General features: G+C 45.7%; 1 protein-coding gene across 4 annotated transcripts in view; it reads left to right on the forward strand.

The window, feature by feature from the left end:
* RREB1 (ras responsive element binding protein 1) overlaps positions 1–22,047 on the forward strand; it is a 139,631-nt gene that overhangs the window by 76,928 nt on the left and 40,656 nt on the right. For all 4 annotated transcript variants that reach the window (XM_079776840.1, XM_079776839.1, XM_079776842.1 and 1 more), the window contains 2 exons: positions 17,993–18,137; positions 18,583–18,719. In XM_079776840.1, coding sequence (XP_079632966.1) covers positions 17,993–18,137; positions 18,583–18,719 — 282 coding nt within the window. The remainder of the gene's footprint in view (positions 1–17,992; positions 18,138–18,582; positions 18,720–22,047) is intronic.

The raw sequence follows: 22,047 nt of genomic DNA on the forward strand, positions 1-22,047 counted from the left end.
AGCCCTAGGAAAACACTAATCTACTTTCTGTCTTTGGATTTTCATATTCTGGACAGTTTATATAAATGGAATTATATACTTATGGTCTTCTGTGACTGGCTTCTTTCACTTAGCATACTGTTTTCAAGATTGCTGTATGTTGTATGTAGCATGTGTCAGTACTTCATTCTTTTTTGTTGTCAGATGATAGCCCATTGTGTGGGTACCACATTTTACTTACCTCTTCAGTTGGTGGGCAATTGAGTCATTTCCATTTTTTGGCTATTAAGAATAATGCTGCTATGAACATTATTGAACAGTTTTTCGTGTGGATGCATGTGTTTATTTCTCCTGGGTAGATACTTAGGAGTGGAATTACTGAGTCATGTGGTAACTCCATGTTTAACATTTTGAGGAACTATCCCACTGTTTCCTAAAGCAGCTGTAGCATCATTTTATATTCCCACCAGCAGTAGATGAGGGTTCCAATTTTTCCGTATCTTTGTTAACACTTGTTACTATCTGTCTCTGTCTTTTTCATTACAGCTATCTTAATAGGTGTGAAATGGAATAGGTGTGAGTTACATAATTTTAATTCTTACACTTACATCTATGATCTATTTGGGATTAATAATAAGGATTTAGTTCTGTACTCGAAGTTCTGTTCCCTTGATCTCTATGTCTTCCTTGAGGCTAACATGATATTAATTACTGTTGCTTTTTGGTAAGTTTTGAAATCGAGAGGTATGGATCCTCTAACTTAGATCTTTTTCAGGATTGTTTTGGCTATTCTGAGTTGCTTGCATTTCTATATGAATTTTAGGACTAGCTTGTCAGGTGTTTGTTTTCAAAAAAGGCAGCTGAAATAATTACAGGGATTGCAAAATGTGTGGATCAATTTGTGGGCATTGCCATCATATTAAATTTTTAATCATGGAATATCTTTCATTTACATAGATATTACTGGATTTCTTTCAACTATTTTTCAGAGGCAAGTTTTTATATTTTGTTAAATTTATTCCTAAGCTTTATTCTTTTTGGGGGCATTGTAAGTGGAATTGTTTTTTAATTTCATTTTTTAAATATGTTTTTTATTGATTTTTTTTTTAGAGAGAGGAAGGGAAAGGGATAGAGAGTTAGAAACATCGATGCAAGGGAAACATCAATTGGCTGCCTCCTGCTTGCACCCCTCTGGGGATTGAGCAAATCCGGGCCTGTGCCCTGACTGGGAATTGAACCAGTGACCTCTTGGTTCATGGGTCGACACTCAACCACTGAGCCCCACCTGCTGGACTAATTTCATTTTTTGATTGTGCGTTGCTAGTGTATAAAAATACAGTTCAAACTTTATATTGATCTCATTTCCTACAATTGTGCTGATTCACTCTAATAGTTACTTAGTGAATTCCTTGGGTTTTCTGTATACAAGTTCATGTCATCTGCAAATAGAGATAGTTTTACTTCTTCCTTTGAAACTAATCTGGATGCCTTTTATTTATTTGTCTTGCCTGCTAGCCCTCATTAGATCCTCCAGCACAAGGTTAAATATAGGTGGAGAGAATGGACATCATTGTCTTATTGCTGATCTTAGGGAGAAAGTATTCAGTCTTTTCCCATTAAATATGATGGTAGTTGTGGGTTTTTCATAAATGCCCTTTAATCAGTGAGAGGTTCCTTTCTTTTCATGGTTTGCTGAGTGTTTTTATCATGAAAGGGTGTTGGATTTTGTCAAATGCATTTTCTGCATCTTACTGAGATGGTCAGGTTTTGATGTTAAACTAACTTTATTCCTGGGATAAATCCCACTTGGTCACAATGTATAATTATTTTCATATATTGATGGATTTGATTTGCTAATACTTTTTGCCGGTATTCATGAGAGATACTGGTCTATAGCATTCTTTTCTTATGATGCCCTTATCTGGTTTTTGTATCAGGGTAATTAATACAAGCCTCATAAAGTGAGTCAGGATATATTTCCTCCTATTCTGTTGTGGGTTTTTTTAAGACTTTCTGAAGAGTTGGTATTAAGTTTTAAAATACTTGGTGGAATTCGCCAATGAAGTCACATGCGCTTTTCTTTCTGAGCAGTTTTTAAATTACTAATTCAATCTCTTGTGATAGGTCTGTTCACATTTTCTATTTTTTCTTGAGTCAGTTTCAGTAGTTTATGTCTTTTCTATAAGTTATCTAATTGGTTGGCATACAGTTGTTCATAGTATCCCCCCATAATGCTTTTTTTAAAAAAATATATTTTATTAATTTTTTTACAGAGAGGAAGGGAGAGAGATAGAGAGTTAGAAACATCGATGAGAGAGAAACATCGATTAGCTGCCTCCTGCACATCCCCCACTGGGGATGTGCCCGCAACCAAGGTACATGCCCTTGACCGGAATCGAACCTGGGACCCCTCCGTCCGCAGGCCGACGCTCTATCCACTGAGCCAAACCAGTTTCGGCCCCATAATGCTTTTTATTCTGTGAAATGAGTGGTATTGTATCTTCTTTCATTTATGATTTTAACTAGAGTCCTGGTGCACGAATTTGTGCATGGGTGGGGCTCCTCTGGGTGGCCTGTGGGGATCGGGTCAGTTCCTACCTGCTGCTCTCACTCATGCTGGCCCCACTGCGCCTGCCATGGGCTCATGCCCAGTCAGTCCCGATCGGGAGAGGCTTGTGCTGCTGCAGCAGCACTCACCAACCGTGAGCCCTGAGTCTGGCGCCCTCCCGAGGGGAGTGGCCTGCGGGATTGGGCCAAAACTGGCTCTCCAACATCCCCTGAGGGGTCCCAAATTGCGAGAGGGTGCGGGCCAGGCCGAGGGACTCCACCGGTGAATGATCAGGCCGGGGAGGGACCTTGGGAGGGCTCCAGGGCATGTCTGGCCCATCTCGCTCAGTCCCAATCAGCCGGACTGGTAGGAGCATCTGCCCCCTGTGGTCAGTGCACATCATAGTGACTGGTCAACTATCTGCCCCCTAGTGGTCAGTGCACATCATAGCGACTGGTCGACCAGTCGACTGTCTTCCCCCCTAGTGGTCAGTGCACGTCATAGCGAGTGGTTGAGCAGCCTTAGCATATCATTAGTATATTACACTTCAATTGGTTGAACAGTCGACTGGTCACTGGATGACTGGACACTTAAGCATGTTAGGATTTTATCATATAGGATAATTTGAGTCTTTTCTATTTTTTTTTTTTCCTTAGTCTAGCTCAACACTTGTCAATCTTATTGGTCTTTTCAAAGAAATAACTTTTGGTTTCACTGATTTTACTCTTCCTTTTCTGTGTTCTATTTTATTAATTTTTTGCTGTAAACATTATTTTCTCTCTCTGCTTGTTTCAGGTTTAGTTTGCTCTTTTCCCAGTGCTTTAAGGTAGAGAAGATAAGGTGTTTTTTTTTAACATAGGCATTTACAGCTATAAATTTTCCTTTAAACATTGCTTTAGTTGCATCCCATAAGTTTTTGTGTGTTGGGTTGTTTAGGTATACTTGTACATGGATAGACTTAAAAATGATTTTGAATTTTTTATAGCACAGCCCTTGATATTATCTTAATATACATTTCTCATTTATGAATAGCATATATTGGAGTTGTTGGTAAATAACTGATTATAAATATTTTTTAAAGAAGGCCCTAGGGATGTATGTTTGTGTAATTTGGGGTTTTGTGCTGATTTTACTTATTGTGCATCTTCTTGGTTTGGAGGAGAGGACTAATTATTAGGGACCAAGTGCTAGTCTTAATTCTGCAGAACTTTGTAGCAATTGCTTAATTTTTCCATACTTTAACAAAATGCCATAGTAAAACCTCATTTAGAACTTGCGCTGAAAAATGTCGTAATGTTTGTGAAAGCATTCTGAAGGCCTACAGTGTACTATGGAAATGTCTCCGATGGGGGGGTGGTTCTGAGTTTGTATTGTTGGCATTGAAGGCACCTTGTGATAATCTGTGGGTGGTGTGCCACTCTTAGCTGTGTGACCCTGGACGAGTTGTTGGACCCTCTCTGTGTCTCGGTTACTTCATTTGTAGAAGGCAGTGATATCTGTCCTAACCTGGGAACATTGTGGGGATTCATGAACTAACCCATGCAGAGCACTTAGGATGACGTTTGTTAAATAGTACTTATAATAAATGGCCACTAATGTTGTTTGTGCCACTGAGGGAAAATACACCAGTAAGCATTCATGGAATGCCAGAGAATAAACAGAGGTGGGTTTGTCTTTGTTTTGCTTCTTGCTATATGAAGTCTGTAATTTCAATAACAACACTTATTTAGCATATTTGAGCTTATCACACAACATTTATTTTATGTTCTCTGCAGAAAATTGCAAATAATGGGTTAAGAGAATATTTGGTTTTTGGTAATCAATCATAATCATTATCATTTTCATTTGTTGGTGAAACTGTACTTTTGGGGAAAAAAAATTATGAAAATGTGAAAACAGTTACAAAAATGTGCCAGAGAGAGTAGAGTTAGATTTATTTGTCCCGGTGGATCTGTTCCAGAATCCTAAACTCGAATGGTGAGCTGAGATCTCTCCTAAGCACATACCTGTGTTACATTAATCAGGGGCCACAGCTGTCCCGGGACGTGTGTGCAGGAATGAAACAGGCGTGAAAACCCAAACTGATTAGCTGCATCCTGGCTTGATTTTGAAAGCATGGAAGGAAGTCAGTGGACTATGAGTTTTGTGCTGAAGACCAGAGTTCTTGTTGTCATGTTCCTTCTGTTGGTTCTACTGCCTGAGGTCTGAGGACAGCAGGACTGAGTAGAGCCAGAGCTGCCTGCGGGGCTCCGGAGCCCATGCTGGTCTGTGGGGCTAGGGACCTCCAGCTGCGCTTCCCTTGCTCTGAGTGCCGAGGATTGTGCGGGGCCCCGGCTCTGACAGCATTCCCTGTGTATGGATTTGAAGATGCATTTCTCTGAGGCTCAGTTCCATAAGGCTGGTTTAGGAGCATGTAGTTTACCTGCCCCAGCCTCCTGTTCATCCCTCCCCCATTCTGAAGGTCATCTGCACATGCACATGTGACACGTATCTCCGCGTGCGCACATTCCTCCAGGTCGGCCTTGCCTGCTGGTGTTTACTGTGAGCAGCTGCTGTGGGAGACAGGTCTGGGCTCCACCCAGACCTGTGTTGTTGCAACACTCGGGAAGCTCACTCTGCATCTTACAGCATGTATAATGAGGACCCCAAGACCTCCATCCTTTTCAGTTTCAGGTTATTTTTAACTAATATTGATGTACTCGTTGTAATCACCCACTTGATAGAACAACTCACTTTATTTATTTTAAGCACCAGTCATTTTATGAGGATATGTTAGTTATCTTTGTTTATACGGTCAGTCTTTTTTTATCTTTTTCTTAAATTAATTGATTTTAGAGCGGAAGGAAGGGAGAAGAGAGAGAGAGAGAAAGAAAGAAAAAAGAGGGAGGGAGGGAGGGAGGGAGGGAGGGAGGGAGGGAGGGAGGGAGGAAGGAAGGAAGGAAGGAAGGAAGGAAGGAAGGAAGGAAGGAAGGAAGGAAGGAAGGAAGGAAGGAAGGTTGGTTGACTTGTTGTTAAAATTTATGCATTCATTGGTTGATTCTTATATGTGCCCTGACTGGGCATCAAACCCACAACCTTGGCATATCAGGATGGTGCTCTGACTAAACTACCTGGCCAGGGCACGAGTCAATCTTTTTGTAGAGTTTCCTTTATCTTAGTTTTTTTTTTCTTTTTTTTCTTTATCTTAGTTTTATGAGAGGGCCATCAGCACATAATCATCCCAACAGAATTGTTAGTAAAAGAAAATAAACTTCACAGAATCAGGTAGCATATTAAGTTATGTTAATCGTGTTGACAGTTGCATTGTAAGCTCTGATAAAGCCCATAACTTAAAATTTAATTGTAGTAAATAAATTTAAATGGTATTTTAAAGGTAAATGTATATTTACTAACTAGGGAGACTAGAGTCGATGCAAATTTGAGCTCATTTTGAAGAAGGTTGGGGAAGAGACCATCTCAATTTATGACCATATCTGGTCCAGTATTTCAAGTTGCCACTTCCCTGTCTGCAGATTTTTGTGTTTTTGAGGTTTGAAAATTCTTTATCCCAAACCTTTCTAACCACAGCTTAGTTCCTGATCAGAATAACAGGTTGCCATCAAGTACAAAATATGTATCACGGAAACATCACTGCAGCTCCAGCTTTTAACTTCCCAGAACTCTTTATCAGTTGCTCCCACGTTGAAAACTTGGATTGAGTGGTGCTTGTCTTCCAAAACAAACTTGGGAAACTGAGCCAGGGCACGCCCTTGGGAGAGCTGGATGTAGGAAAAATGGCATGGAGCTTTATGATTTGCAGAAGTTTCCGGAAAGTGCTGGGCTGCAGAGCTTTGAAGAAGTAATGATACTTGAAAAGAGAAGATTGAAACAGACCTCATTTGGAAGAAATCCTACTCTGAAATGGGTGTTTTTTATTTGTTTGCTTTTGCAAACTGTAATTGCCTTGGGAAAATAGGAAATTAACTCCCACTTTGCTCCTTGTTTTACAAACTGTAGACTTAAGCTATGGAGTATGTGCTACGGTAAGAACACGCTAAAGTCCCTGGCAGGAGCAAACTTTCCTAACTCACTCCTCCATGTATTCTCTGGGGAGCAGGAATGTGCTCTCATTTCTGCTGTGGCACTAGGAGGGTGAAGATGAGGGAGGAAAATCGCTGGAACTTCCTCTGGTTGTTTGCCCCGGGCTCTCTCTGCAGCGGCCGTGGCTTTGTCTGTTGCTGAGTGCAGGAGCACAGGCCTGAGGATGCCGCTGGGTAGTGGACAGTCTCTAGGAGCAGGGGCTTGTGTGTCCCTGTGGTGCTGGAAGAAACATTCGCTGCACAGAAATGCGACCTGCTTGTGACAAATGAGACCACGAAGGCTCTGGATTTAGCGCCACTCTCCAATGCGTAGGCGGAGCCAGCCTTGGCACGCACAGCCCAACTTGGGTATTTGAACAGGTGGCCAGCATTAAAGGACAGGGGAGCAGAGGCAGGACAGTGTCTTGGAAGGGGATAGTGGCTCCTTTACCCTCAGAGCCCAGCAGGAGGAAGGCCCTGGGAACTTGTGTCGTGGTAATATCGAATTTCTAAAGACACGCTGTATCTAGCTTTAGTGCTCGCCTGCTTCTCAGGAGTGGAGGTGACCACTCCGAGTCAGCTAGTTCCATCCTGAAACAGGTCTTAGTCACCAGGTGCCTGCTCCCCTGACAAACTCCGGTGAGGGAAGGAAGGTGTCGTGCTAGTTCACATGGGAAGGAATTGTTTTCAGGATAAAAATCTGTGTGTCACCCAACCCAGGACAATATGAACATTTGCTTCCTTTGAAATACCTGTTTAAAAAGGGAAAGTGATTATATAATAACACTTCAGTTACCTACAACTGGGAGAAAATATCCTTTGAGACTGCTCAGAGGCCTTGGCACATGTCATCCACTGGCAGTGACCAGGGCTCTGTGACCACATGGGTAGCTCTCTGCAAAGATGGTTGAGGGCTGTGCACAGGAGGTGTTAGTGCTACAGGCACAGCCCAACCCTGCCAACTGGCCTGGACACACGACCCACCCTCACAAGGTGGGTGCTCAGTAAGTACTTGGTAGTGTGCTGGGCATCCAGGCAGTTCCTGTACATTTAGTGCTCTGTGTACTGAAATAGACACCATTTAGGTATAGTTTAAAAAACATTTCTTTAATAAGTGTTGAAACTTTTTTCTTTTTATCTAGAAAAAATAACTCTAGGCTGTTTGATTATTTTTAAATGTTGTTAGCCTTTCTTTACATCTCATTGACTGGAATTGAAACCTGTTTGCTCTGGTTTTAACTTCAATAGTGGTTTAAAAAGAGGTGGCCTCTCTGTGTGTCCTCAGAGCGCTCCCTTCCTCTCGGGGGAGGGCCTATCATGATGCTCCAGGGGTGGCGAAGGCAGCCTCCTTTCTTCATCTTCGGCAGGGTAACATTTGCTCACGGAGTTTGTTGTTGTGAGAATTAAATGCTATGATACATATCCAAGCCTCTGGTTCACATAAGATGTTCAACAAATCATAATTCCCTTCCTTTCCCGTCTCCCTTAGGAAAACTTAACCCATCAGTGCCTTCTGCATGCTGGTAAGCCAATGTATTTACAAAACCAAGAAAGTAGACTCTGTGTACCCTTCAACCTGGAGGTCCGTAGGCTGTGTTCTAAGAACCCAACAGTCTGGGTCGGTGTTTTGTAAAGTAGCTGTGTGCCTTATGCCTAAATTTCTTTTACCAAAGTGTGCAAATCTGTACAATTCGAATGCCTTTTGGAGGGATTTCTTGTTCTGAGGTGTTTTTACATTTCTCATGTGGATTAGCATGTATGCCAACAGGTGAGCTATTCCCTGAGAAAAAGAACAGGTCAGCAGAAATAGGGAATTGTGACCTTGCACACCTGAAACTAATATAATGTCTGTCCATTATACATCAACTTAAAAATAAGGACTGGTCAGAGAGATTTGCCACAGAATTGTCTTATTCAAATAAGATAAAAAGCATAAGAAAGTAGCAAAGCTGTCAGTTGACGCATTTCAGTTGACAGTCTCCTGTGCAGACTCTTATTGTATTTGCTGACATTCTCTAAAACATTTCCCTTCTACTTTTTTTGTTTTTTTTCTTTTTCAGTATTCCTTAACAGTCAAAACAATTTGGGTATTTTTTAAAAAGGATATTTCAAAAATGTGCTCACTTTTGATTCTGCATTTTTTCTGGAGGGCAGTTATGCCAGAGAGCTCTCTCATAAAACTTCCCAAGCTCGGGACACCAGGGAAGCCTTTTTCATACTAAAACTGATTCTCGAATTTACGACCTGCTTCATAATTAAATAGCTGATTATCACTCGGCTGGATGGATGCTGACATTTATAATTTAGGTTCTCTTCTGTTTGGCAGAGGCGGTGATTGTCTGTTCATTTGTTTTGGAGATTAAGCAGATGCAGAAAAAACGTTCTCTTGCATGCAGGCAGTATGGTGGTTTTGACATATCTTGTTGAAATATTTCAAAAGTTCAGTTGCACCAAGTAAGACGATGAATGGCATCGCAGTCTGGAGCACCTTTGCTTGCCCACACTTGAACAGCCTGGCATTTGTGAGAGCTAGAAATTAGGTCACAGAAGGGAAGGTATGTGTTTGCTGGGGATAGGAGGAGGAGTGGAGAGCTGGCCGCTGCTCTGAAGTGCCCTGTTCTCCTCTCCCACCATGCCCTCTCTGCTGTCCTGACAACTTTGAACAGATCCTGAGTGTGTCCCGTCTAGTGTTATAATACAATAGTATTAAAGTGAGGAGGAGGAGGAGGAGGAGGAGGAGGGCGAGCCTGGTCACCTGCGTCAGATCGCAGACTTAAACCTGCAGGTGCTGGCTGCAGTCCCACCACAGCACGTCCTGCTTTATGCCTTGCATTTTTCCGCCTTTGTTTAAATATTCAACCTGCCCAACCTGTTTGGCTGAACAAGCTGGTGCTAGCAAGCATCTAAACGTGCCCACTCACTGTCAACGTTTTTCTGATTTGTTAAGGAAGGTGATTAGCAACAAAATCTGCCCCCACCCTCTACTAAAAAGTAAACCAGCAGCACAGAAATGTTAGGATACATGTGCAGCATGTTGGGTCCTACTCAGCCTCCTCTTGGGCATGTGCATTGCACCCATGGGTCTGTCGCCTCTGGCATCCTCCAAGACGCTGGGTTGATGGAGAGCTTGTTGGCTTTCAGTGGAGAGAGATTTTGTATTTCCTTAAATGGGGTTCATTGATATGTGGTGTCAGCACTTAATTCTTCAAAAGGATTGTTCTAGTGTTACAGGTGGGTGCACTGAGGTCTGCAATGTTACGGGGTTCAGCTAAGATCGGAAGCGAACCTTGGCCCCTTCTTTCTGGCTCCTTCTCCCCCGGGCTCCCGGTGCTGGAACTGTGTGCTGCTCTCCCTGCAGCACATCACCTGGTGATGTGTCACCTGTGGCCAGCAGAGACCAGTGTGTGCCTCCTTAATCCCGTATTAGGTAGAAGGTGACTGCACTGCTACCATTACCCAGGGGCTCTGTCGCTGGCTGGTGCTCACAGGTGGCATTTCTCTTTGGGTTCATTTTCATGATTTCTCTCTCAGAGATGAATTGATGGTGGTATCCCGTTCCTTCTCTGCTCTTTCTCTCGGCCCCTCATAATATGACATGGCGTCCCCATAGTGGTGGTGACTCCTTTTCCCCTCACTCCTCCCTGCGGCGCCCACACCTCCCATTCCCCGGGCGGCGGCAGGCCATCGAGAAGGACCATCCTAAGCACTACTTGTTCCTCTTCTGAAAGCGGCTGAGCAGCAGCAAACAGTGACTTGGCACCACCTTATTGTGGCGATAATCATCTCTTCCTCCTCTGCAAGAAGAAAGAGGATGTGAAGAACTAGCTTCTGCCATCTTAAAGTCAAAGCTGAGTCCCTCAGGGCTGGAGTGAGAACAGGTCTCAGTGACTTCAGCATTTCCATTCTGCCATGAGGCTGAGGTTTGGGGGTTGGCCTAACTGTCGTTCCTTAGCTGTTTGCCACAGAAGCACGCTCCAGCCGTGGGGATGGTGGTGGCTTCCCTTAGGGATGATGGCTTTCTCACTGAGACCACGGGTCCCGAGTCCTGCTGCAGGGCCAGCTCTGAGTGTGGAATTGGGACCCCAGCTGTATGGGAAGGTGGAAGAAATGGAGGTAGCATAGCCTGGGGAAGGAGTGTAGTCTGGGGAAGCTGCCCAGAAATACCTAAAGGAAAGTGGCAACTTTCTACGTACTCCTCAGGATTAGCACAGGGAAGGCCAGGCAAGGCCATGTCATCTCTGCATGGATGGGAGGGTTCTCTTTGGGTGTGATAGAGGTCAGTCAACTCATCCTACCTCTGAGGTCTTTTGTTTTTTTAAGAATTTGTGGTTTTATATGGCAATATATGCTGTGTATTTTTGTGGGTATTATTAAAAGGTATCCAGGGAGCCAAATAGTGTCAGAAGCGTGTTATAACAAAAGAAAATTTTAGCAAAACTAGGAAAAATAGTACATGAGGGTATAGGGTGTACTGATTCTAAAGCATGATAATTAGGAACAGGGTCTAGAATTGAGATTTTTTTTAAAGGTTGATATTTATTGATACGGGCCACCTGCCAGGCTCTCCTGCGCTGTGTTTGAAAGTCAGGAGAGGGACGGAGCTTCCGGATGAGCGGCGAAGGGCCCTCTGTTTCCTCAGCAGACAGTAACTGGAAGGCATTGTTCCTCAGTTCTGATCTGTGGTCAGCAGCTCCCAGTGTCCGCTTGGAACTGGGGAAAGGAATCCGTAGCCAAAAGGTTGCCTTTCTCCTTCCTGAAGGATGGCTTGGAAGATTGGGTACACTGAGGGAAAAATACTCTTCAGGCATCATCCTCTCAGCTCTTTCAATCAGCAAGGAAGTGTTTGTTCCAAGGTCTTAGGTGAGACCAAGATGGAGTAGGAATTACCATCTCCATCGTGACAAAGGAGACGAGCTGATGGGACAAGAGAGCAGGCCTGGGGGTCCAGCCAAAAATGCAGTCTTGCATCGGGGTTGGAGAGCTCTGGCTGAGGAGCGGTGGAGATGGTGAAACTGAACCCCCAGCGCACCCCTATTTTGAATTAAGATTCCTTAACTTTTTATGGAGTTTCGATTCATGGTGTCGGGCTGCAGTCAACAAGGCAGCAAGTGGGACGTGGTCGTTAGACACCTCCCTTCCTCATCCTTTGCCCCTGAGCAGAGGCAAAGGCAGCAGGAGTAAACTTGAGTATTAGCGCTAAGATGCAGTCCTTCCCGTCGCCCTCGCCTGTGCGGTCGCATTGCCAGTGTCGGATAGAGCATGTGGAGTCCACTGGCTCACGTTGGGGTGAGGGCAGCATCCGGCATTTCAGGAAGCACATCCCGAGAGCCTTGGGAGCATTTCCACAGCCAGCCTGCAGACAGCAGGAACGCCTCCCTGCGGTTTGCACTTCACGCTAGGCTGACTTCCAGATCTTTCGGAGAGTGCTGTCTCCTGGGTCAGCAAGGCTGCTTACACCATTGTCCAACCTTCCTCCGCACCCAGGTACAGCTGGTGTGACCTGCCTTCGGATAAGCATGACTGAGCCTGAACAACACCCACATTACTAGAAGGTGCCTTTGCGCTCACAGGTGGGGCCACACTGGGGATGGCTTGACTGATGCCTTGCCATCCTCTACCCCTCCCCCTCCCACCCCATTCACCTCCATCTTCACTCCCCATCCCCTCGTTTGGTGGCACAGGACTCTGTGAACATTACAAGTGTCTCTCACAGCTCCCCACCTAAACTCTCCCTCTAGACTTGTTATAGAAACATACACTAATCTTTCTGCAGACTTTCTTTTCTTTGGCCCACATGTAGGTTGTAGAGCTGTGGTGCTTCTGAATCTCATGCATTCTCTCTGGTTGGCACAAGGCTTTGCTGGGAAAGCAGAGCGAGCACGCGCGGTCGAGTGGAGATGTGTCTGTGATCAGGCTGTAAAAACCCGTTTTAAACCTGTTGACTGGAGTTTGGCGACCCCGAGCGGTACTGGGTACAGTTTGTATACAATAAACTTGTGCAAGGACTGCTGGTGAGCCAGGGAGAGGTTTAATGCTTATATCCAAAAAATGTCAGTATCTGAGTCAAAAAGTTAACCAGATCCTCGAACCGTATGAAGGGTTAGAATTTCCCTGTCATCTAGTGACTCTCACACGTGACCTGGTATGAATATCACCTGGAGGGTGTGTGGACACCCAGGGTGCTGGGGCCAGGCCTGAGAACATGCATTTGTGACAGGCTCCCGGGTGACGCTGATGTTGCTGATCAGAGGACCACAGCTTGAAAACTAGTGCCCTAGGAGGCTGGTAGTATTCTCCTGTACACTTCACAGATGTGAAAACTGAAGCTGAGGTCACCTAAGTAACGTGGGGAGTCTCCATGGTTTCCAGGTGGTAGAGCCAGGACGCGGCCTGTGCAGGTCTTGCAGCTCCCAGACTGCCTAAGACTTCAGTGCCATCACGTGGTTGCTCTGCCTCCTACACTGTCTTCCCACTCAAATTTGCTTTTTTTCATCTATCCCAATTCCTGCTGGCTTCTCAGAGCAAGCCAGTGCTTGAAAGGTTAAGAGTTTACCTCTGGTTCCAAATCTACAGATTTGCATACCTAAGAAAGGTCAGCAGAAAGTTCCCGTATTTGGAACTGGAAACCAGGAAGTTCCGGGAGGAAGGAGGGTCTGTCTCCTTTGAGTTACTGGGTTGGCGTTCAGCTCTTGTACTAGTTGTATCTGGTTTAGCTCTGATATATTCCTTACCCTTCTGGACAGCACACCCTAACTACCATGGATCTTTTCACATTTTAGAAAATAAATGATTATGGGAGGAAAACTTTGAGTTGAAAATCAGCATCCATATCAAAATTCAAAGTAGGCTCTTATCAGTGCTAAAAAGACTCCAATTTAGACTGTTTTCCTAGTTTAGGAAACATCTGCAGCATTTGTTTGGTGGTTACTCCAAAAGCCCCTGGGTGTTTTGAACAGGAGAAAACGAAAACGTCACTTGACTCTTGAAAGAGCTCTGATAAAATTCATTCCTCAGATCAGGTGTGGCAGGATTTCTACTACTGAAGTGGCATACCTCCAAAAGAAAATTCTAGAATTTTATGCAAAAAGCAGATGCTTACCTTGAGTTTGCATTAACTTCTCTTTACTGTAAATGTAGGTATAGTCTTTAATGCATGAATACAGGTTAATTCTAGTAGAGAAAACATTAGCATGTGTCCTCAGTGTTCACAATGGGCTGTTTTTTATTAAAGGCTCTTGTGTACTGTACAGTCCCCTATCGAGTTTGCGAACATTAAATCCTGTTAAAGGAAGGAAGCTTATAAGGTATCTCGGAAACTGAGGACATACGTTGTAGTGATATTGCAGGTGTAACAGATTTTCTGTATATTTACTTCATCCTGCCCTCCATTCAATGATTCAACAAATACTTATTCATTCCTTTATTCAGCCATTCAGCCATTTTGGCAGGTATTTATTGACCACCTACTATGTGCCACCAGGGACTAGTGCAGAGAAGAAGTATACATCACCACCTGAACATTGCATATTTCTCATCCTGGCCAATCTGGAAAGTGTGAAAAGATGTTAACTGTTCAGGTGCAGAATGGAGGAGACGGCTCTTAGGAACTAAAGTTGTGGCGTTGCTGTTAAACACACACAAGGAAACCCCAGCTCTATTTACACAGCCTCTGGAGGTGGTGGTCCCATCCCTGTGGCTTTCACTCTTGGACCACATCCACATTGGTACTCACTTCCGACCCAACATTTTGTGAAGGATGTTCACAAACTGGAGAGTATTCCAAGGTTAGTAGTGATTGGTATCATTCGACAGATGAGAGCTGGGCTTGGGGAACTGGCTGAAGGAGCTGGAGTTGTTTAATTTTAAGAAAGGCAGTCGTCATTCTGAATGTAGACTGATTCTGTGTTGCCCCTGAGGACAGATAGACAAAGAAGGACAGAATTTTTGACTTAGCTTGGGGAAGATGGCTAGCAATTAGCACTTGAAAATGGAGAAGTCCTTGTGCTGTGAGTCGTCACAGAACTGAGTGATGGTGTGCTTATATCTGAACAGTGGTAGCGAGGACTTTGTGTGCTGAGTGGGAAGCTGGACAGCATCTCAGCTCCCTTCCAGTTCTGAGGTTCACTGCAATTTATTGGTTCTTAGGGTACATGGAAATTAGATGAATTAGCCCCCTAAATAAGACATAAGGGAAAAATATACCCAAACCTTTTAAAGAAGAGAAATAGAATTATCTCGTCTGCACCAGCCCTCCTCTCTGTTTTGGCCATGTTCTGCGGGAAAGAAGCCATGACTGGCTCATCATGACGACTCGCCGGGCTTGCGATGAGGGTTCGGGAAGAAATGGACAGCCAGTGCAGCCACTCTTGCTATCCGAGGCCAGAGAAGGATATCATTAACCACAGATCTCAACCAACTCCAGAAATGGTTGGAGCTCCCAACCCTGGCAGCTCAGCTATTGCCTGAGTTAAGTTCTTAAATGAACCTGCAGCTGCTGATTACCATGTAGCTGAAAGGACGGATTGGGGACACACTGTGTCTTGGCCATCACCCAGAGATTTAACCCTACAATGGAGTACTGCTTGAGCTTTGAACCTAGGGCTCCAGCTGGGCACAGTGGGAAAATTGTTGTGGGTTGGTGTGTTCAGCAGCCTCATACTTCCTACCAACCTCTCAAGACTGTCTCCTCTCCCTGCCTTTGACAGGGATGCAGTTCAGGGCAGTCCTAGTTTTTCAGAATAAGACAGAGGCAGGACTGGAGGTGGGGAATGTTCTTGCCTGACCTCGGAGCATTCACTCCCTGTTGTAATTTTGTTAGCGTTTGCTATCAGCTGCTAGGCCTTGGGCAATAGTCGCTCAAAATGGAAATGCGCAGGTTCAGGTTCAAGCCCTAAGATTGCAGCCTGTGATCCAGAACCCAGACCCAAAGGCCTGGCCTTTGGAGATGACTTGAAGGAAAAGCATGGACTGTGGTGTCGACACACCAAGGACCGTTCCGTCCTCGCTGAGGCCCCGGGTGTTTCAGCCTCTCCACACCTCAACAGACGCATCTGCAAAATGACAGTAATATTCTGTGTAACATTCCCACCACATCCTCACTGAGTACTCGCTCTCATCCATCCTCTTCCTCTCTCTGTGGAAACAATTGTCGTAAATCCTAAGAACTAGACGTGCTAGTATCACTTGATAGAGAGGGGCACCCAGTGAACTGCTGACAGTTGCCAGTCTGATTTCGTTTTCTCATGGGTTATGGCCTCATGTTCATCTGCAGAGGTAACCTGTTGACTGTTTAAAGGGTATTCATTTTTTTAAGTTAATTTCGAGTTACTTATTGAAAAGGGTGGGTTTGGTACTAATTCGCCTCCCTTAGTGTTATCATACTTCCTCAATGCTTAGATGCTATGAAAAAATTCTTTTTACATTTCTAAAGTTGGAATGCACCATCCAGTAAATGTGGAAAGAAGCTTGTTGGCCTCTTTTTTCCCTCCAAACACTGATACTAGGTGGTGGTCTCCTTAAGTCACTAGAACAGAGCGAGTACTAGAGGAAGGCTGTTTGTTTTCATGAACTTTCCCAAGGCTTAGTGACCAAGGACTAATACCAAGCACCCTTTCCTGATACACTAAGTGGGCGTTATGGTTGGGATTCTTTTCCATTCTCTGCCGCTGAGTCTTCCTGCTCCACCACACCGATTCCCCTAAGGACAGAGGCTTGGCCTGAACCCCCTTCCTTGAGGCGCATTTCCTTGAAGGTTAGGCCACGTCTAAGCTGCGGCAGCTGGTTGGGCTGGTGCTCTCTGGGCAGGGGCTAACGTGGGGGCCCCTCCGTCTTCTAGAAGCTGTCTGTAGAACCAGACAAGGGAAGTCCGCATCTTACCCTCCACATGCTCAGAAAGGACTCGCGGGCGTCGCAGAGCAGATGCTGAAAGGATTGTCTTGGCGGTGTCACTGAGTCGGTGGCCCGAGGCCTGTGTTGTGCTGCTTGTGGTTCGAGAACTTCTTCGTCTTTGCATCCTCAGCCCGTTTCCCCTGAAGAAGGCGCCCCCAAAAGTGAACTGAACTTCTTTTCACAAGTGTGATAGGATCATTTATGGAAACTCTGCTGTTCTTCCCATTCCTATGAACGTCTCCAGTGCAGTAATCCTATAGAGGAGTTATTTATAAAAAGCTGTGGCTGCATTCTGACGTCAGGCACAGTTGAACCCATCAGAGACGGTGATGGTGGTGGTGATTGTCATTAGGAAGACAAAGCCTTTTATGTCACAGTGCAAGGACATTGAAAGTGACTGTCTTTTTTTTATAATGTCATTCTTTCCCTCTTGGTCTTGATACCTTGTTCTTAGGATGTTTGTTGTAGAACTTGATAAAGTTAGGTCACTTTATATCAGCTATCCATAAAACTCTCTTTTTGGAACCCATAAACTCTGTATTGTAATATGTATATATATTATGAATATGTAATACTTATATGTATAGTTCTAGTCTCATAGATGTTAGGGTTGCAACATGTAACTTACTCATTTTATTGTCCCAACTAGTCCCATGAGCTATTAATCCATGCAATACCATGAACAACATGGAAAGGCTTTTGGGTTTTAATAAGCATCCCAGATACTTGTTTCATCAGCACTTCCCAAATTTGACCCCTAACATCCTTCAGAAAGCAGAAGAGAGAAAATGCAGTACTGGTAGATGGGGGGTGGGTCCTGAGGGTCAATATAGAGTGATTACTTGGTTTGTGAACTTGTGTTATCTGGGAATTTTTTCTTTTTTTTTAAATCCTCACCTGAGGATATTTTTCCATTGAATTTTAAAGAGTGGAAGAGAGAGGGAAAGACAGAGAAACATCAGTGTGAGAGAAACACATCAATTGGTTGTCTCCTGCACATGCCCTGACCAGAGCCTGCGTCAGGGAGGAGCCTGCAACCTAGGTACGTGCCCTTGACCGGACTCAAACCCAGAACCCTTTGGTTTGCAGGCCGACATTCTTATTCACTGAGCCAAACGGGCCAGGGCTCTTGGATTTCTGTATTCTGTAGAATTATGTGTCCTGAAATAGTCCATTTTGCCTAAATAAGAACAGGCCATCAGATACTTTGTTTTCATCTCATTGGTGCCAGTGAGGTTCATGAATGTCTCCCAACAGACAGCAAGGTGTTAAGTGACATTTTTGGATAGCAGTTGCAAGAGATTTAAGAGGGTTCAAGGAGGTTATAGATTTTAAAAAGAGAGAAGTTACTCTATCAATTATATGTCATATCTCATAAGAACATTTACCACTGTCTAAATATAAAATATAAAACATTTAAAAGAAATAAACCAATGCTTTTTTTTTTTTTTTTTTTTTTTTTTTTTTTTTTTTTTGCTAAATCACATTGTGTGTGTGTGTGTGTGGGCGCGCTTTGCAGACATATGAAGATTCATGAGAAGGACCCGAACAGTGCCGCCGCTGCAGCCCCGCCATCCCCACTGAAGCGTAGGCGGCTGTCCTCCAAAAGGAAACTGAGTCATGATGCCGAGTCGGAGAAAGAAGACCCAGCGCCTGCTAAAAAGGTCCTCTCTTCCCCCAGCCCTGATGTGCCTAACCATGGGACTCCTGGTAGAAACACACCTGTTCTGTGTTTTCGCAGTGGGGGCTGGCCTGTGCTCCCCACACTGTGAGGTGCCTACAGAAGGGGGCGTGTGTGCTGCCTCTGCTTGTTTTCCCAGCTACAATGGGAGCTGCCTCGGTGTTGGGGACCTTTACTCCCCGTGCCTGGCAGGCGCTAGGTGCTCTGTAAACACATGTCGAATGGATGAGTGGGTTGAGGGTAGATGGGTGGGTGGGTGGGTGTTATATTGGGTGAGTGTGTGTTTGTTGCATGAGTGAAGGACTGGTCAGGTGCACCCTAAATACCCAGGAGGTGGCCCCCTTGGCTTTTCGATGGCCTCTGGACTGAGTGTTGGCTGTGCCTCAGAAGCCAGCCTCCTTCATGATTTCTTTTTCCTCTCCCCTCAGATGGTGGAAGATGGGCAGTCAGGTGACTTGGAGAAGAAGGCAGATGAAGTGTTCCACTGCCCAGTGTGCTTCAAGGAGTTTGTTTGCAAGTATGGACTGGAGAGCCACATGGAGACCCACTCAGATAACCCACTAAGGTAGGAGGAAGGGTGGAGTATGCCTGCACTCAGAGCTCTTTCCCATCCCTATTACTGCATACTGGGCTGAAATTATTTCACCTGAGTATGAGGATGCTAGTATGGTGTGTGAGCCCAGCCGGTGTGGCTCAGTGATTGAACACCGACCTCTGAACCAGGAGGTCATGGTTCAATTCCTGGTCAGGGCATATGCCCAGATTGCGGGCTCGATCCCCAGTGGGGGACGTGCAGGAGGCACGTGATTCTCTTTCATCATTGGTGTTTCTCTCCCTCTCAATTCCTCTCTAAAATCAATAAAACAATACGTTACAAAAGGATGGTGTGTGAAGTCTGGCTGAAGGTGTTAGAGAGAAGGGGCCGTGGCCACAGGCCGTGCTCATTGAGGTTCCCTGCGTCCTTCACTCCGGGGAGGCCCGTGCACACGCGTCTCCTCACAGGCTTTTGGGCAGCAGACCCACTGTCCTCACAGAAGGTGTTGCAACCCAGATGATGTTAGCTGTGCAGGAGTGTGCAGTGAGGACACGAAAGCAGAGCAGGTGCCGTAGGTGCAGGTAGGCTGGACTGGACTGACTGGTAGCACAGAGCATGGAGAATGCATTGTGGTGTGAGACCAAGTTCAACTTCATTTGACCTAAATGAAGCCCGTCCCAGAGAAACAGTGATGGGGGATAGTTCTGCTGGTCAGCCTCAAGGTTAGGTCTCCCCACCCTCCCTCGCAGAAAGTGCACATGCTAATACGACTTCCAGCAGGATTTGGGGTCATGGGGGGCGGGCCACTCAGCTTTCTTTCCCAACCTTCCCTGAGAACTTTCCATCCGGTGGAAAGCCCTGTGTTCCTAGTGAGCAGATAGGCTTGGAACCTTTTCCTACGCAGCTGCCACTTTTAACGTTTGTAAGCATTGGGGTCACCTCGGTGCCATGGGGAGCCTCTGGTGCCGTGTGCGGCTGGAAAGTTGCGTGTCTGCCAGGGTCACCCAGGGCAGGCGTCCGCATGCAGAGCTGCGGCTTCAGGTTTCAGGAGAGTGGGGGCTGTGGAAATCTGGACATCTGTGTGTGGACCACATTGCCTTCCTGAGATACATGTTTGGTTGTGACTGAGGAGTGAGGGGTCTGAACAAGCCAGACTTTGTGTTGAGGGAAAAGTCTAATTAATTGTACGGTAACGTAAAGCTGTGTCAGAGATCATTGTCCTTAATCACATTAGCTTGACATTTTTTCATTAGGGGGAAAAAGGATTTATGACAAGTTTAAACTGCTGAGCAATTGAAGTGCTATAGAATGTCCCTCCATAACTCCCCCATTTCGAGAAGTTGCGTGATGCGTGGAGTGGCCAGCCCCTGGGTCCCACTCCTGTCTGCTCACAGGGGACTTGACCAGCTGCATCTGAACCTTGACGGAGAGACCAGCCGACCCCTGCGGGCCCTTTCAGGCCTCGGTTCTGTGAAGCTGAAACCTGTCTCTTAACAGTTGTTCTTTGTCTACCAAGAAACGGCATTTGACTCTTTTACAGGCCCTGTAGTTCTGAGGGATTCAGGAACTTGACTTCGCGGTTTTATTAACATCCACAGCATTCCCAGGATGTGGGCTTGTGGTGGGTGGTGACTATTGAAATAGCTCTCCAGACTGAGGACCTGAGCAAACAGAGGTGAAGTTACCTGAAGTCACATGGCGAGTCGTGAGCAGGGGTAGGAATAGCCGGGGGACCCCCAAATCCTGTCCCTGCAAGGTAAACACACTGCTAGTCTCCGGTTCCTACATGTTTTGTTTCACTTCATGCTTCATTCTGTGTTTAGATATCATAGGAACCACCCACTTGCCCCCTTCTGGATAATTCTGCCCTGCGGGGAACATAACAAACGTCTCAGTAGAGATTGTGGGTGGCTGGAGCCCGCACAGCACAGTGTGTAGCAGTGATAGAGAACGACCAGGTGTCCCCTTCTTATATGCCGGCCTGCACCTGGGTATGGGTTCTCCTGACGGAGCCTCCTAGACAAGCACCTTCTCCAGGGCAGGCTGGGCTTGCTGCTCAGAGAGGCTGGAGATGGGAAATGCACTGGACCCAGTGGTTCTGTTCTGCACGATTCAGTGGTAATTCACTCACTGTGACACCAAAGCCACCAGGGCCACCGATGGGCTGTGATGTTGAACCTCAAGTCCTGCCTGTTTTCATTCCCTACTCGGGAGTAACACCCTTTGTTTGGTGAGGGGTTGACTGGAGAAGTTGTGTAGTCTGGCAGGGACTCAGCCCCTCCTGGCAGCCCTCCCTCCCACCGGAGCCCCTGGATGCTGCACCCACCGTGCCCAGCAGTGGCCGTAAGACGGGCTCGCCTTGCTTCCATTTGTGGGACAAGCAGGCCATGCCCTGTCTAGTGGCTGTTGCTAGTTGGGGTGGGGTTTGTGTCTGGAAACCAAAAGGAGCTGATTACAGAACATAGTTAATTTCCCTTTTCTCCTCACTGCTCTGCCTTTCCACATAATAGCCTGCTATCAAGGAGACCATGGGGGCAGGCAGGAGCCAGCAGGGCCCCGCCAGGCAGTGAACTGTGACAGTAGCTGGTGGGAGAAACTGCTTGTTAACCCAGAGCTAAAATAGGCACCAACTCCATTTGCAAACACCAAAGGCAGCAGAACCACAGTGGGGTAGATGCTACCGGTTTAGACAGAAGGTTTCTAACTCAAAACAGCTGTTGGCTTCTCCTCTCTCCTGCCCTTACCCCCACCCCCAAAACTGGAAAGATGCTTGTTGTTTCTTAATAAAAAATGTTGAAATCTAAACTCATATAAACGCTGAGGCCGTTGTCTTCCATTGCCCTGTGTTTCGAGTTAACGAAGTGCCGGTGTCGAAGGACAGGAAGACATGAGGCTGCTTGTAGTGATTCTAGCTCTAGCTGGTTATTGCCTGGGCCCTGTGACTAGCAGTAAACCGGCCCTCCATGGGGCTCCCCAGACAGGGAGGAGCACAGAGCTTATGGAGACCTGGCATTTGGAATCAGAGGCGATGGGCAAGAGTGTTCAGTGAGCAGGTAGATGCAAAAAGGACATCCCTGTGTGAGGATGTTTCGGGGTGTTGAATTTCTTGCTTGGTTATAAGAATAGAACAGAGTAACAGGCCGTACACTTCCATGAATAAAGTTAGCTGGGAGGGAAGTGCAGGTCCTTGCCCACAGGTAGGAAGAGAGCCATGGATATCATTTTAAAATTTCTAGTAGACACGTTTAAAAATAAATAAATAAAAAGAAACAGGTGAAATTGATCATGCTTTGTTAATAATACCAATACTAGAGGCCGGTGCATGAAATTCATGCACGCAGGGCGGGGGGGTCCCCTC

This window comes from Cnephaeus nilssonii (assembly GCF_951640355.1).
Source record: "Cnephaeus nilssonii genome assembly, chromosome: 7".
Taxonomy (NCBI): Eukaryota; Metazoa; Chordata; class Mammalia; order Chiroptera; family Vespertilionidae; genus Cnephaeus; species Cnephaeus nilssonii.